General features: G+C 41.9%; 1 protein-coding gene across 3 annotated transcripts; it reads right to left on the reverse strand.

The window, feature by feature from the left end:
- Positions 1-203: 203 nt before the first annotated feature.
- On the reverse strand, positions 204-16,605 carry LOC120933073 (caspase-7-like). 3 transcript variants are annotated; one of them, XM_040346063.1, is made up of 5 exons: positions 16,381-16,605; positions 6,112-6,319; positions 4,472-4,644; positions 4,258-4,387; positions 204-1,290 (listed from the first exon to the last, which is right to left on the reverse strand). In XM_040346063.1, the coding sequence occupies exons 2-5, from the start codon at positions 6,308-6,310 to the stop codon at positions 1,064-1,066; spliced, it is 729 nt and encodes a 242-aa protein (XP_040201997.1). In that variant the 5' UTR covers positions 6,311-6,319; positions 16,381-16,605; the 3' UTR covers positions 204-1,063. The 3 variants fall into 3 exon arrangements, with proteins under 3 accessions (XP_040201997.1, XP_040201998.1, XP_040201999.1); XM_040346064.1 differs by lacking the exon at positions 16,381-16,605 and adding an exon at positions 13,691-13,781; XM_040346065.1 differs by lacking the exon at positions 16,381-16,605 and adding an exon at positions 12,870-13,143.
- Between the last annotated feature and the right edge of the window lie 635 nt (positions 16,606-17,240).

A 17,240-nucleotide genomic window follows, 5' to 3' on the forward strand; every position in this document is an offset into this window, starting at 1 on the left:
TTATCCAAGCATGTGAAAAGCATAAATACTTTGTGGGCTAATCTACGTAGTCATATTACATCCTGTGGACCTCTACTTTTTTTTTTTTTTTTTTGCTTTTAAAACAAAGGAGAGAAGGAGGAGAAGCCACGGGATTCCATGTCATTTCCTTCAATAACCAGAAAAGCCATTAACTTCAATAACCAGAAAAGCCCCCCCCCCCCCCCCACACACACACACACACACACACACACACTAACATGTCTTCCTCTGTTGTAGTTACTTGGGCCTAACCTGAATTTATGACTGTGCTCTGCCAACTGTCATCCCACGGTCCAATGAAGAGTTCCCCTAATGCTGATGGAGGCCATTACATTGGACAGTGGAATGTCAAGTTGCTTAGCCATGTAGTCAGTCCCTAACAACATAACTAAAGGTCTTTCTTGCTTATACGGGTAATGGGCAGCTTGTGTCTAGTGGACATGACTTCCTATTTACAAGTTTACCAGTACAGGTTCACTTTACAATATTAAGCACACATTAAATAGAATAGAATACAGAACAGATCTCTATATACATAGAGGTCTTGTCAAGCCATTGTCCAGTCGAACGATACATGAAATGTTTTAACCATGTTCTAATGCAATCTAAGAACATCTTGTATACAATGGTGTGCAATAACTCACAGTGATCAGTTGAAAACAGCCTTTGTTATTCTGCAATTTGATTAGCAACTATGATGTATTGCCCACCACTGAACTAGGCTACAAAGTGTGAAATGTGCAAAATAGTCATACGACCAAGTAATGCATGGTTCTTTTTGTGTGCACCTTTTCAGCATTTGCTGAATTGTGACAGTAGTGTATTTGGCCACCATGGAGAGCGATTTCTCTCATCTCAAAAGGGCACATCTTCAGGCATAGTGTGCGTTTTCTAGAAAGAAGTCTCAAATTTCTGCATTTTCTCCAGAAATTTGGTAAGGTCTGGTGCCTTTTGCTACAGCTCGGCATTAATACAAATGTGCAAGTAAACTCTAAAGTTGAGAAATGGCAGTGTAGAATTATTGTACAAGCACACAAGTGGGTTATTCCCTCTTCTTGAATGGGTGCAGGTCCCTGGTGAGGTTGGTGATGAAGCACGGCATCTCTTTGTAGCCTCCATATGTTCCTCTGCTTTCAAAATTGTAGGCCACCAGATGATTAAGGCGAGTAAGAAGCTGAGTGATTTCAAGGTCCTTCTCCTTTCCATCAAGCATGTTACAGAGCGTCTGTAGGAAGATGGAGCCCAGGGGATTTTGGAACGCAGCATAACCTGAAGAGAGTAACATGGATTCAACAACAAGTCATATGCAATCCCACATTTTTTTCAACACTAGTATAGAAGCAAGGTGGACACCTCTGCTTGCTGCCATTATGAACCCTTACTACTTTACTATTTAATATACAACTTTACATTTCTATTACAAGAACAATGCTCTTAAAGCCTATACTCCCCCCTTTTAAACAACTGTGTAACCCTAGAATTGAAGTGCTATCAGATCAGAGCTACAGTTTACCCAACTCATAATCAGTTCTAGGTGTACTGACACACACTAGAAAGAGGCCTCATGTACACAAAAGTTTAACAGTTCTTGTGTCCTCAAGAGTGAACTCAAGAGTGTGATACGAATACTTAGTAGAAGGTGGGGGGAGATAGCATCACCAGACCGCCAAACACACATTCAATATAACGGCACTGCAACCCAATCATGCAGTCAGGGCACGCAAGAGCTTTGTTTCCACTCAGCATGCCCGACTTGTGGTCTCCACCCCTCATCACAGGATCTAAATGTAGATAAAGTTGGCAACCAGGTGAGGATGAATAAAATGTCTCTTTAATTCATCCAAGGAGTGATCACCCAGTTGCAAACTTTATCTACATGCCAGAAAGAATATAACTGACTAATGTGATTAGATCTTGTTACCCGCCCAAGGCCTTGGCACCAATCCCTCTTTCTGGACCGGGTCTTTTGCAATAGGAAGCTGACCATTGTAAAGAGATAATAGAAGAAAATGTTGTGGTCCTTTCAAAAGTTGTAATTTTCTTCTTTTTTTTTTTTAAACCTTTACCAGGGTTTTATCTACTAAAAACTAAGGGGCAGATCCACAAAGGTATTACGCCGGCGTATCTCTTGATACGCCACGTAATTTAAAATTTTGCGCATTGTATCTTTGTTTTGTATCCTCAAAACAAGATACAACGGCATCTCGGCTAGATCCGACAGGCGTACGTCTTAGTACGCCGTCGGATCTAAGCTGCAATTTTTCGGCGGCCGCTAGGTTGGCGTTTCCGTCGAATTCTGCGTCTAGTATGCAAATTAGTTAGTTACGGCGATCCACGAACGTCCGTCCGGCGCATTTTTTTTTACGTCATTTGCGTTCGGCTTTTTCAGGCGTATAGTTAAAGCTGCTGTTATGAGGCGTCCTCAATGTTAAAGGGTCACTAAAGGAAAAAAATGTTTTTGCTGAAATGACTGTGTACAGGGTATAGAGACATACAAGTTAACTGATTCCTTTTAAAAAGGATTACAAATAGATTAAATTCAATCATATAATGAACCTGCAGTTTCACTTTCGTTTTTAAACTGGTTTCATGTTTCTGTGAAGTAAAGAGACCCACAGAACAAAAACAAACAAATCAAGGGCAGTGTTTTGTTTTTAAAATGAATCGGATTGGTTCTGAGGAGTTTTAGACACACAGCTTGGACCACAATGAAAAGCTGCCATGAGAATTTTTAGTAAGGAGCCAGACAAGCAGGAAGTGTGGAGATCACAGCAGAATTACAGCTACTTCAAAGCAAAAACGAACAATGAGGACATGAAACTAGGACTGCAGTAAGGTAAAGGAAGCTATTTAGCTAAAAAAAAAAATCCTTTAGTGATCCTTTAAGTATGGCCGTCGTTCCCGCGTAGAAATTTTTACGTTGTTTGCGTAAGTCGTTCGCGAATAGGGATTTGCGTAGAATGACGTCACCATCGGAAGCATTGGCTTGTTCCGGGTTAATTTCAAGCATGCGCACTGGGATACTCCCACGGACGGCGCATGCGCAGTTAAAAAAAAACGTTGTTTACGTCGGGTCACAACATATTTACATTAAACACGCCCACATTACATCCATTTGAATTCCGCACCCTTACGCCACCAAAGATACAATACGCCGGCGTAGTGTATCTTGGATACGCTGCGCCCGGCGCGGAGGTACGTGGATCTGCCCCTAAAGCTTTACTCTAGTATCTCGAATGCTGCATTACCCACATCCTGTCCAGTGACCTACCTGTACATAGCTGGACTTTCAGTGGGTATACAGGATGATGCTGCAGGTATCATCCCAGTATTTTTTTTTTTTTTAGAGCTGGTGGTTGGCTCTCTAGCAGCAGCTGTGATTGTTAATAAAACGCCGACCAACTCATGCCCAAAGTAAAGCCGGGATCAGCTGTTTGTAAAAGTGACAACATCACATACGGTTTACTCAGAAATAATCAGCGGTATTTTTTTTTATTTTTTATGAAAAGCGTTCAAAAACACTGATCTTTGTGTTTTGTTTGTGCAGAGGAGGGATTTGGGATCTTGAGACTAGTAATAGAGTAGTGTAATACCCATTACAAGGATGTTTAAATTCCTTGTGACAGCAATAAAAGGTGATAAAAAAATACATACATTTTAAAGGAGACGCAAAAAAAAAAAAAATTAAAGTGCCCACTTTATGTGCAAAGGCGAACGCGTGCATTGGTCCCGCAGGCATGCTTACAGCGATTATTCTACACAGGTGAGGCATCACTGCGAGCGTCAGATCATGGGCAAAATTTCGAGCACCAGACCTCCTCTGTACATCTAAAATGATAACCTGTAAAGGCTTTTAAAGCTGTGCCTATGTATAGTAAAATGTATGTCGTTTGTCACTGTTGCAGAGGCGTGTGCAATTTTAAAGCGTGACATGTTGGGTATCTGTTTACTTAGCGTAGTAGCTTTAATATATATTTTTTGACAAAATTTGCGTATAAAAAAAAAAAAATTAAAAAAAAAAAAAGCTGCGCAAATACCATGGGACATAAAAAATAAACAAAAAAAAATTCTCTAGGGCATTATATATATATATATATATATATATATATATATATATATATAAAAGAAGTAAACAAAAAGTGCCAGAAAAGACCTGGGCTGGAGGTAGTTAATTTAGGCCATGTATGACTTCACAGTTTAGATATTGGAAAATGTTGCACAATATGCTTCACCTACCTTCACTGCTGGCAAACACAACCACAGTGTCTCTCGGGATGAAGTCAATATGGGAGAATGCACTTATTTGTGGTGGAGCGCCATCAGTCTCCAGGAAGACACCTTGGTCCAATGCCATTCCTCTGCATGCCTAGGACATAAGGCAGATATTAATTCCACAGCCCTGACATATATCTCCACACCACCGGTCCCACCATTGTTTGCACATAGTCACCTGTATAAAGAACAGTTTGGGTACCCCAGCCAGTGCTGGGCAGTTCTCTGGAGACAGCAAGTCATACAGGTCTCTAAGGTACACCTGCTCACCATGGAAATCATAAATGACTCCCTCCTCACCATGGCTGGAAATGATGTTGATGAAACAGTCCCCTTGAGGAATTTCTCTCTCTGAAAGAAACAAGAGTTGTAATTTACCAACAGGCACCAGATAAATATTCGTCAGTCACAAACTGCTCAGATAGTCTGTTAATAAGTCACAATGGACAGATATGGCTTTAGAGCTCCAAAACTTGGATCTCCTATCCAAAGTTCTGTGGGCTCACATTAAAATAGATGGACCATTGCAGCTTGATAATAAATGGCCAACATCCCTATTCAAATACAAACGTACAGCATGCATTTCCCATGGGGCTTTGAGACTGGGACTATGTAAATACTATAACTAGCCCCTGATTAGGGACCTTTTTTGGGTAGTTTATGGCATTGTATTGTTCAGTATATCAACCACTATATCATTTTATGTCTTTTAACAAACACTGTAAATAAAGATTGTTGTACTTTTAAATCCAAGGTGCAGGCGGTGTCTGGTGAGCACTGGGTGAGCCGACAGTACAGCGGTGTGTTTATCCCGGAAGACAACTCCCACGATACCTGCTTCTTATTATTGGTGGATCTGGGGGTCTAAGTGACCCCAGATCTCTCATTTACCTTTAAAAGCAAGAACAAAAAAAAAAAAAAAAACAGAATGGGAATTGGTTTAGCCTGAGAACCAGAAGCAACATCAGACATCGCTCCAGTCCTCCAAAGGCTGAGGCCCCGTACACACGTCCGAGAAACTCGACGGGCAAAACACATCGTTTTCCTCGTCGAGTTCCTTGTGAAGCCGCCGAGGATCTCGGCGAACCAAGTTTCCTCATTGACTAACGAGGAAATAGAGAACATGAGTTCCATGTCGGTTTCCTCGGTCAAAAGTGTACACACGACCGGGTTTCTCGGCAGAATGCGGCTCCGATCGAGTTTCTGGCTGAATTCTGCCGAGAAACTCGGTCGTGTGTACGGGGCCATAGAGGTGAGTGGAGGCCGGCTTGGCCTCATTCGACTTCCTGCCCAGCAAATGTTAGCATCGATTCGCTTCTGGGCTTGATCGATGGCTCCAGAAAGCCAGAAAATTACCAAGAAGCCATAGTAAAAAATAATACTGGGGTTATTATGGCAGTTAGCTGCTGCCATAACACCGGCATTTAACATCAATTTAATAAATAAAATAAAAAATTACTATGAGCCTGTCTCAGTAGCACAGTTCATTTTGTTCTGCATTCAGGGAAAAGGGTAGAAGCACAGATACTTTTTGAACTTTCATCTTTCAGGTTTATGGCCCATGAACTTTTAATATAAAAACTGTATTGAACAAAAACAGCATATTTGGCAAGTACAGAATCACAGTATATCTAAAATATTATGCAAAGTGGTTGGAGGGAAGCTTCAGAATGGCAAAGATCTTTTTATTACAAATTATGTGAGCAGACTGCAGTTCCTCTTTAAATTTAATTTTATTATAAGACCTCTATAATAATGTAAAATAATAAATAGAATCTATAAAATACCAAAACGACCACACTATAAAAGTGCAATTACCTTTTCGATAGATCTCCCGAATCTCTCTGGCACTGGCATCAATACTCAAAGTAACCTCAAAACCCAGTCTGGATAGAATTTGAAAGAGGCGGTTTGTGTCACGCATCGCACCTTTACGGGGATCTAATGTCATACCTTTTCCACCTGGCCGACTGTGAAACTCAGTCATGGAGATGATCAGAGCACGTGGTTTTATCATGATGGGTCACTAGAGAAAGGCAAGAGATATGCAAATTAGAATGTTAGCATAGGACTGGTAAAGCAACAATGCCTAAATGGTTTAAAGTCCCTACATAATTCTTCAATATAGACTCAAATTATGTATCTGTGCCCCAGAGATTCCAGCTTTATAGTTAGGGGCATCTCAAACTTTATTTTTTATATAATATATATATATATATATATATATATATATATATATATATATTTTTAAACAATCATCAATCATCATTAAACAAGAATCAAACTTTTCTATCTCTCTGATTTGTGACTGATGTTTTTGTTCTGCAATTACTCTCAGTATACCTGCAGATCCCTGCTCTTCTCTGCAGTGCTCTGGGCTGGCGGAGCTGAGTAACAACCACACCCCTTAGCATAAGTGACTACACACAGACCTTTATTACAGAGAAGTGGGTTAGGGGCATGTGACCTGGTCTGTGTGAATTACTGAGAGCAGTGAATCTTTTCTGGTGCCTAGTAGACTACACAGTCCTACCGAGACACCCAACTATTCTAAAAGACCTCAAATGTCCTCAGTCATAGGCATGTGCACAGGGTGTGCCTGGGCACACCCTAATCACCCCATGTGCATTAGCATTATCCAGGAGCAGCACCAGGTGGGTGGTTGGGGGTACCAGTGACCAGTGTAAATGCCCCCAATATATTCAAGTCTGGGTTCAACTTTAGGAACACGTTACACCCGTATTTAGGGTGTACTGTAATATGCTCCCCAATCAACTGTCTCCCACCACCAGAGCCCCCTTCCTGTGACAGCAGGTGGCGTACATGTGTGTTTGAATTTTGGGGAGCACACCCTAATGCAATAGGCTGCGCACACCTATGTCCTCAGTACAGTGTATTGAAAGGCATTTATTTTTTACATGACGTCATCTGGGCTTTAAATCTATTTTGCTCTGCAAATCTGAACAGTAGGAGATATCTGTCCTGGGTTTCCCAGGCTCTTAAGCTGGTTATACACTAGTAAAATAATCTTTCACTTTAAGAACGTTCATTCGCTTTTGTAATAGAACACAGTGACTTTGGGATAAGCAGGATGAAAAGTTTCTTGAACAAACAAGCTTTTAGCAGGAAATGTTTTTTATTCAGGAAATTACATTCATTCCAAATTTGAATCGTAAAAGCATACCACATTTTGAAGCACTTTTGAATGACATTCATCCAGTCATTGAATGGACAAAGACTTGCCTACGAATGTTTGTACGATTCCATGTACAAAAATCTACTAGCGTATAACCAGCTTTACTGAGCACCAAAATCCTGTGCATTTCACTGGAAGGAAGCCAAAATAATTAGGGAACTTCTTTTTTATTTGATAATTAAAAAAATAAATAAATAATAATTGTTTTTCCTTTAAACAATTTGGATAGAATGGGAAATGATTGGGACCTCTGTTGGGGTCCCTTCAGTCTTCCAGTTCCATGCAAACTAAACTGTGCAACTTCCCAGAAGAGAAGAGCTAAATGAAAGCCTTTCATGATCTTGTTCCTATGAAGAACCCCCCCCCCCCAAAAAAAAAAAAAAAAAACAAGTGTGTGTATGTGTAATATTATATATATATATATATATATATATATACATACATATACACACATACACACATACACACACACACACATACATACATACACACACACACACACACACACGTATCTGAAATAGTTCACCAGGTTGATGCATTTTCACCAGCTCAGAGGAGTTTTTAAAGAAGAAAAGCCTTTCCTTGCCAGTATATCCATCAATCAAGAAAGGGGCTTCCATGAGAGGAGTTTCCAGATCCGCAGGTCATTTTACAACTGTGCGTTGTCACGAATGAAGGGTCAAACTTCCACAGCCTGGAGCTACAGAATACCTCTGCCATTACTTCATCATAGAAGTGGACTTTCCACAAATTGCTGTGTGGGAGTGGTTGCGCAACCAAGGCTTAAAAAACAATTATTATATCACATGACAGGTGTCCCTATTGGGAGATTTCCTCAAATTGTTAAATTTCACATCACCTTTTGTCTTAATGAGTTTGGCTACATTTTACACTTCAGCACTTAAAAACAAATAATTCTTATATGCTTTAATAAATGCATAAAATGTGTTACTAATGCACAATCAAAAAAAATAATAATAAGTATATATATATATATATATATATATATATATATATATATATATATAATCTCATTGGGTTAACCCATAACTGTTCACCCCCCGCCCCACACCCTCACCACTGCTTTTTGATTGATTAATGTAGTGGTTGGATGCACAATTTATTGCAGTTTATAGAGATTTACACATAAGATCAAAAAGAGGGACAAACAGGGAAGGAAAAGGCATAGAGGAATTGGAGTCCAAAAGAGGGACAGTCTAGAGCCATGTCCAAGTGAGTATTAAAGAATTTTCATACGAATTTCGCACCGTTAGTGGGCTACAGCAACAGCCGATTTTCGTGCGGCAATCAAATTTGAGGAAACCGTTATGTTGGAAAGTTTTTAAATTTTTTTGAAAAACAAACGATTTTCTGATCAATGATGGGAGAATCGTGCGAGAAATGTAATAGAAAAAAAAAATGCGCATGTGCAAAACAAGAATATTCCCGGAGCGAAAAGAATATTCCCAGCAACATGAAGGTTTGGTCGGCCGAATTTCGAAAATCAATGGTGGCATCATCTTATCACAAAAAAAAACGAACTTTCTGATTTTGAAAAGAAAATTAGTTCGAAATTTGACCGTGTACGGCCTGCTTAAGAGCCCTTTTAAACTGAGGCGCTTAAAACCCTGGGCACTTTTGAGGTGCTAGCAGTGCACTTTTTTGAAGGTCAGGCGACTATAAAACAGCTTCAAGAACCATTTTGAGGCGCTGGCCAGTGTGAAAGCATTCATTGATTTTAATAGAAAATATGTCAGCTTTTCAGGCACTTTTTTCTTTTTTTAAGCGCCTCAAGCCTCGTACACACGGCCGAGGAACTCGACGTGCCAAACACATCGAGTTCCTCGGCCAGTTCAGCACTGAAGCCGCCGAGGAGCTCGGCGGGGCGAGAGCTCCCATAGAACAACGAGGAAATAGAGAACATGTTCTCTATTTCCTCGCCGAGCTCCTCGTCGGCTTCCTCGGCCGAAAGTGTACACACGGCCGGGTTTCTCGGCAGAATTCAGCCAGAAACTCGGTCGGAAGCTGAATTCTGCCGAGGAAACTGGTCGTGTGTACGAGGCCTCAGTGTAAAAGGGCTCCAAGGCCTCTTTCACACAGCAAGCCTGCTCGGCTCCACCTGTTCGTTTTTCAGACGATTCCGAGCGGGCCATCCATTGACACCTATGGGGAGAAAGAGGTCAGCGCAGATGTGTCCGGCGACACCCGTCTGCCATACTATCCACTAAAATCAGACATATGGCGACACGTTTTCCATCCGTCTGGGCGGATCGGATGAGATCTGATTTAAACGGACATGCTGTCCATTTTCGTCCGATCCCTCCATAGGAATCAGTGGCGCTCTGACAGGCTCCTCCCCGCTTAGTGAGCAGGGACAGACCTGTCATCTGCCGGCTCAGCTAAATGGATCTGCCTTGTGTGAATGAGGCTTTAAAGCGGGGTTCCACAGGCGATTTTTTTGTGGCTTTACTGCCTGTTTTGTACTGCGCATGCGCGAGTCACGCGCCACTTTTGTAAATGGGCGGCTGCTTTCTGGGATACACACAGTTCCCGGAAGGCAGCACGCCCCATTCCCCAGAAGGCACCTCGGGATCGGAAGAGGAAGAAGACCTACCGCGGTATGGGAAGAGGCAGATTAGGAACTTCCACATAGCAACCGCCCTTTCTGGCAACTATAACATTTTTTTTTCTTAAATTTTTTGCAGGATTTTGGTGTTTTTTTTTTTTTTGGGTGGAACTCCGCTTTAAAGGGGGAATTCGTTTAATGGACACTGGTTTCAGAGACAACTTTCTAATAAGGATGAGCTCAGGTGTGTTTGGACACAAGTCGGGAAAGGAAGTAACGATAAATACAAATGGTATAAATATAACCTGGCAGGGGTTTTAACCCTTTCCTAATAAAACAAAAACACTATATGTATTTTAAAGTTTGAGCTTTACATACACTTTAATAGCCCATTTAGGAAATATACAAAATGAATATGTGTTGACGTAGGGAGCGTTGCACATTCTTTTTCTATACAATTCTGAGCTGTGCCTTTGTGACTTTTTTTTACAGATTAAACTGAAACTTTTTTTTTAATGGGAACTCCACAAAAGATCTTCCAAAGTTTATTTGCTCTCTTCGAATTGCCACATAGATCCAGTCATGCTGACTTCATGATGTATTATTATTCCGGTCAGCTGTTTATGACATTCTGAACCCATTGTTCAGGCTTATCAGACTTCTGATATGTGGGGGTTTCTATTTTTAAATATGGAAGTATACAGAATTGCATTTTCTTGAAATGACCAGCACCAGTTCTCTCTGTATAGAATGCGTTGCTCATTATCTACATAGAAAATGGAGATATTCACCCCCTTTTTGCACATGGCCACCCTCCGACCTGGTTGTGCCTCTGGCCACCCACCTACAGTAGGTTCCATTATTATGATCACACACTTGACAATAGCAGACCATCATAGAGATGCAACAGAGAGTAAAAGAAAACATCCCTAAAGTCAGAGGAATTCCCATCATAAGCACACTATACATCAGGGATGCCCAACCTTTTGAAGAGTGAGGGCCGCTTAAGCAACTTCCTAACCAGTCGAGGCGGACGGACGGATGACAGGTCACGGCTACTCTATAGGCCCTCTGATCCGCCCTGATGGAAGGGGATGAATTCCCTTCTGTTTTTCGGATTGGAGGTAGGCGGGCGTAAACGGACACCTGACTCTCTGAAGAGGTGAATTGAGGGTCCCATTTGGTCGGGCTGGTTGTGTGAAAAGGGCCTAAGACACACATTGGCTTATGGGGCTCTGCTCCGCAGCCACTTTCTTCCTCTACCACCAGCTTCATTCACACCACTGATGCTGTGATATGACGGGTCGGCAACCTGCGATCTGGGCTTGCCAACCCGCCATTCCAGAGCAGGTGGTCGCGGGCCACATCAGAGGGCTCTGCGGGCCACTGGTTGGCCACCCCTGCTATACATGTTACATTCTGATCATAAAACTTTTTACAACCACATTCATTCATTCACACGGCTGTAAAAAAAATGCATTTACGATTTTTTTTTTTTACAAATTTGAATGCAGCCGCATTGTTTTCAATACAGGCATTCACACAGAACACAAAAATCTGCATCTGAGGACATGGATTTCTACATTACCATTAGAAAAAAAAAGGAAGAGAACAGGACAAGACAATTGTTACGCATTTAAAACATTTTTATTGATCATTAAGCAGGAGCTTTTGTGCCTTGCCTGATCAGTAATATGGCTACGTTAAGGCCTTGTGAATGTGCCTTAAGCCTTATTGTGTGCCAAGCCAGGGACCAAGCAGGCCAGTGGGGTGACGCTTGAGGAGTATCTGTAAGTGCCAAGCTAGGAACCCAGCAGGGACGCTTGAGGAAGATACTGAGTGAGAAGATTGAAAGAGCTCAGGAGATCTAGTGGATCAGCAAGTCTTAGGACAGGTTCACACCTATGCGAATTGAGTGCGGCTTAAACCGCATCCAATTCCCATAACATTATAAAATAGATTGATTTTAATGAGGCTGGTTCACATATGTGCGATGCATTCGCACAGCGCATTGCCCAAAAAACGTGTGGGAATTCAGGCCCATTATCTTCTATGGGCACTATCTGATTCGCAGATGTGTTCATTTTTAATCACGATTTCTCTCATTCTCCTCAATACACTCCCCCCCCCCTCCCCTCTCCCAGGTCTTGCAGCTAAAACTGAGATGATCTGCTGAACAGCTCTCTTATCTCTTTGCAGAGATAACAGAGCTGGAATTCACACTGCACAAGTGTGAATCCAGCCTAAATGATATAGACTGGGAGCTTAGTTGAGTGAAGATCTACAATATGAGATTGTAGAAGTGAAGGAGTTCATAACAACGTTTGTTAGAAACGGTTACAAAATTGTTGCCATAGGAGACAGCGGTCCTACTCATGCAAATGTGGCGTCTAGCTGGAGGCCTTTCCCTGCATGGCTGTCTGCCTATAGAAGTCTCAGAGTTTGCCAATTAACATTGCATCTACTTAAGTGTGTCCTGGCCCCAATCCTCTCTCCCACAGTTCTGTCTTAGAGACAATATCTCTTTGCATTCAAGAAGTGTCTGGCACCCATCAATCTACTTTACATTACACCCACCATGCCGTGTAGCCCACTCTACACAGAAGGATGTCAGCTGTCCCTAACCATAGGTCACCATTCAGCTTCATGGGTCCAGGGACCTCGCTACAACTTTATAGATCAGACCAAAATGGGGGACATTGCTCCAAATCAGGGACAGTTGAGAGCTATGTTACCCCTTGCTCTCATGACAAAGATTTCCCTCTTAAAAGAAAAGTATGGCTTTAAAACAAACAAAAAAACAGACATACTCACCTAGATGGCTGCAGCGCCGTTCCAAGTTGCAGCTGTCCCCCACCGGCTTCAAGACCGAGAACCGATCAAAGACCGCTGATCACTCCGTTCTCGGTCTTCAGCCTGCAGAGAGCCAGTGACAGTCAGCGACTCTCTACTATGCCCCTCCAGCACTCATTGGAGCGCTGGGCTGTGGAGGAGGTGGGGGCGGCTGACTTGGGCTCTCAGTGGGTTGCTGACAGGCTGAGCCAGTCCAAGCTTCTGGGTGGATCCCGACCGTATCTTTTTAGAGCCTGGACCGGCTCTGTGATGACAGCAGGCTTTAGCTCATGGTCTGCTGAAAACGGGTCACATGAGTGCAGAACAAACTGCACTACTGTTATCCATAGAAGTTCAGACAAAATAGCTTTGGCCATACTTCTCCTTTGATTTCTGTTGGGCAACAATGGTCACCAGGACAGAGGATGAATCTCCCCAGTGAGGACATAGAGCACATTCTTGGCAGAGGATCTAACCCTCCTTCACTCTAACCCTCCTTCCAAAACAAAAACAATCTTTACATAAAAAAAGTAAGAAATCCAAAATTTGGTTAACTGAACACAGACTAGTAGAAATATAGGTAAAAGAAAATGTAGACTTATGTCTGTATCCCTGGTTCTTTCAGATAGGGTTGCACAAAAGTAATTAAAGGACCACAGGCTAAAAAAATTATTCACAGGATTTATTCCCCCCCCCCCGAAATGCACAGCAAGACAGAAATGCACCTGACTCTTAAGCAGACTGTAATGCTTTCAAAGCATATGCTGCGTTAGGGGTCCCATGAAAATGAATGGCAACATTACCCATAATCCTGGATTTCTGCAACAGTCAATCACTGATTGGAAGTCGCCACATTTGCCGCAGACGGAGCTTAGTGGGGCTGATTTACTAAAACTGGAGCGTGCAAAATCTGGTGCAGCTGTGCATAGAAACCAATCAGCTTCCTGTGTTTTTTTTTTTTTTTTTTTTTTTTGTCAAAACTTAATTGAACAAGCTGAAATTAGAAGTTGATTGGCTACCATGCACAGCTGCACCAGATTTGGCATTCCCTAGTTTTAGTAAATCAACCCTAGTGTGTTAATGAGATAACACAAGTGTGTCACAATCCTACGGGGTAAAATGACCGCACCAGCCAAGCAGACTCTGGCTGGAAAAAGCGCCCAGAGGCGATTCAGTTTGCATGAGTTGCGCTATACAAGTCATTCATTCATTCAACTGAGTCCGCAGCGTCTTTATCCCTTAATAGCAATAGAATTTATCGCCCATTGAAGCCTTAGCTTTAGGCTGGATTCACACTAGTGAAAATTGGATGTGGGTTTCCCTGCATACAGTTCACACATTTCCATGGTGGCTGCGCATTGCGTCTTTGACTTCATTTCGGGTCCTCACTCAGGCAAAAATTCGGGCCCGGTACATCCCTGAAACAGAGAACAGGGACGCACCGGACCCCTGCTGTGAGCCACATGCGATATTAGTGCAAACCCAGCCTTAGTGTGACTTTGCCAGGCAACTTCAGTGGAACTTGAAGTGACTTTGAAGCAACTACAGGGAATGCCTGGGTAATCTTCCTGTAATGTCGGATACAAATTACATCAATTAAGATGAGGATCCGATTTGGAGGTGACTTCTATTAAGTCTATGGGCACAAGTCCGATAGAAGTTGCCTTGAAGTAGTACAGGAACAGTTTCTAAAGTTGGAGTAACTTCAGTAGTGTGAATTTAGACTGCTCTTATTCACATGTCACACGACCTGAGGTTTCACAAGTGGGATCCAAGTCATGGCAGTGTGAACTAAGCCTCAAGCTGCCCATACAATCAGCAATTTCTATACATTCTCGTCCAGATTAGGGATGAGCTCCAGCGTGTTCATACAGTCCACATGTAGAGCCCGCCAGGAAGTCTGCACGGCGCTGCGCTAATCACAGGCAGGGAGACATATTCCCAATGCTCGACTGCAGATATCGGGAAATATCTCCCTGCCTGTGCTTAGACTTCCTGGCGGGCTCTGCACGGGGACTGTGCGAACACGCCGGAGCTCATCCCTACTCCAGATCTACCAAAACTATGTAGTAGACGCCCTATCTAAATAATCCACCCAATTTGTTTCTGGTCAGGTAGGATCTTATACTACATAATTCTTGATAGATCTAAGGGCTCTTTCACACGTCCGTTCCGTTCGTCCATTTTTTGGACGTCCGTTAACGGACCGCAATGCTTTCCTATGGGTTAGCATACGTTAGCGGATGAGCATCCGCTAACGTCCATTAACATCCGTCTCCGTCAAGCTTCGTTTTTTTGAACGAAAGAAAACCCTATTTTTCTTCCGTCAAAAAAACGGAACGGACGAAAAACGGACGTTAGCGTACGATCCGTTTACCATACGATCCGCTAACATCCGTTTTTCATCAAAATATGTAAAAAGCACAAAACAAAACGGATGGAAAAACGGATGTAAACGGACTAAAAAAGGGACGAAAAACGGATGAAAAAACGGATCAACTGATGAAAAAAAAAAACTGATCGGACGTGTGGAAGAGGCCTAAAGAATTGTAGGGTGTATGGACAGCTTTTGCCTTTATTTATCAAAAACAGAACTGTATCTCACTGTATAGCTCAGTATGTTTGCATGGGCTGGGACACAGTCTGCAGATTCACTCATGATAGAAGATCATTGGAAGTCATCATTTAAGCACACATGAAAAGTGATGCAAAGATAAGCCATCTGATTGCAGAACATGTGTTATCTCTCTATGCTCTACACAAACACAAATAATCTGTATTGTACCACTAATATACAGGCCATTCAAACAAACATTTGTACAAAAATTCATAGGAAATATTGCAGTGCATTCAGTCACTTGTCATTCAAAAACACTTTAAAAATTTGAGTGAAATGTTATTTCAATGGATGAAAACCAAATACACTATTAAAATGTTATTCAATCAATAAAAAAAAATGCCCTGTTCTTTTGAATTTTCACAACACTATGGGAAAACAAACACACCAATGACCCAATATCAATTATAAAATCAAAAGGAACATTCTTAAAACAAATATTTTTTTTAATGAAAAATTCTACTAGTTTATGTACAGCCATATATGGATCAAAATTTAGCAGGGACTGGCCAAATTTCAATCCAAGTATGGGAACAGTGGTTGTACAGAAGGTGATCTACCGATTGCCTTCTGTACAACCAGCCTGTCAGATAAATGCCAGCTATAGCCAGCAGCACTCACGTGTGTATTCTGATAACAGCAAAGTCTTCCCATTGTCAGGATACAATAGCTCAGCAGGGGTGATTCCCCCAGTCACATTGAATATGTGGATGGATCTTTTTTTTTTTTTTCATTCAACCCACTTGATGAACATTAAAAAAAATGAAAAGATTAATCTATGGGCTGCTTTGACCTCAATAACGATTATAAAATTAGAAGAACGCTCTTAAAACTAAAGATTTTTAACAGCTTTAGAAAAGTAAGACATGCCCTTACCTCCAGTGAGATGAAGTGTTATTAGCTAGCAGGAAGCCTAATTCCACTCTCACAGAGCCTCAACTTGCACTGGGCTGTTTACTTACAGGATAGATGATAAGAGTTCCAATCAGGGCGGGATAACATGTCACACCTCCACCTTTGTTGCCTCACCTTTTATTGCATACTGACTCAGAGACTTCCGTCTCTTTCAGTCTTAGTCTGTCATATTAAATACACTAAAATTGCACACATATGCCTTGGGCTATGCCTGGAGAATGTGATGCTATTGGAATTCACTAGTGGAAATTCAGACAAATGTAACAATTTTGGAGTGGAATAGTTAGAATATGTGTCATGATTTTTTTGTTGTTGTTGTCTGTAGTCTTTTTGGGAAGATGATCTCCTTTACTATTAGTGGCTATCATCAGAACAAGAAGAGAAAAATGTCAGAGGGACCAATACAGCAATAAAATATTTTCCCAACACCATACAAAACGGAAATAGAGGCCCGGATTCAGAAAGGAGTTACAACGGCGTATCTCCAGATACGCCGTCGTAACTCTGAGTGTGAGGCATCGCATCTCTGCGCCTGATTAATAGAATCAGATACGCCTCACTATTGCATAGATACGAGCGGCGTAAGTCTCCTACGCCGTCGTATCTTGGGATGCATATTTACGCTGGCCGCTAGGTGGCGCTTCCGTTGATTTCCGCGTAGAATATGCAAATGAGCTAGATACGCCGATTCAGAAACGTACGTGCGCCCGGCGCATTGATTTACGTCGTTTACGTAAGGCTTTTTTCGGCGTAAAGTTACCCTTGCTATATGAGGCATAGCCAATGTAAGGTATGGACGTTGGGACAGCGTAGAATTTTGA

The sequence above is a fragment of the Rana temporaria genome, chromosome 3, assembly GCF_905171775.1.
Source record: "Rana temporaria chromosome 3, aRanTem1.1, whole genome shotgun sequence".
NCBI lineage: Eukaryota > Metazoa > Chordata > Amphibia > Anura > Ranidae > Rana > Rana temporaria.

Bases quoted from the DNA above. Each gene is read 5' to 3' on its own strand.
- LOC120933073 (XM_040346063.1), bottom strand. From the start codon at position 6,310: ATGATAAAACCACGTGCTCTGATCATCTCCATGACTGAGTTTCACAGT. The intron at 4,645-6,111 runs GTAATTGCACTT...TGTTTCTTTCAG, and splicing joins TCGGGAGATCTATCGAAAAG to AGAGAGAAATTCCTCAAGGG. The intron at 1,291-4,257 runs GTAGGTGAAGCA...TACTCTCTTCAG, and splicing joins TGTGTTTGCCAGCAGTGAAG to GTTATGCTGCGTTCCAAAAT.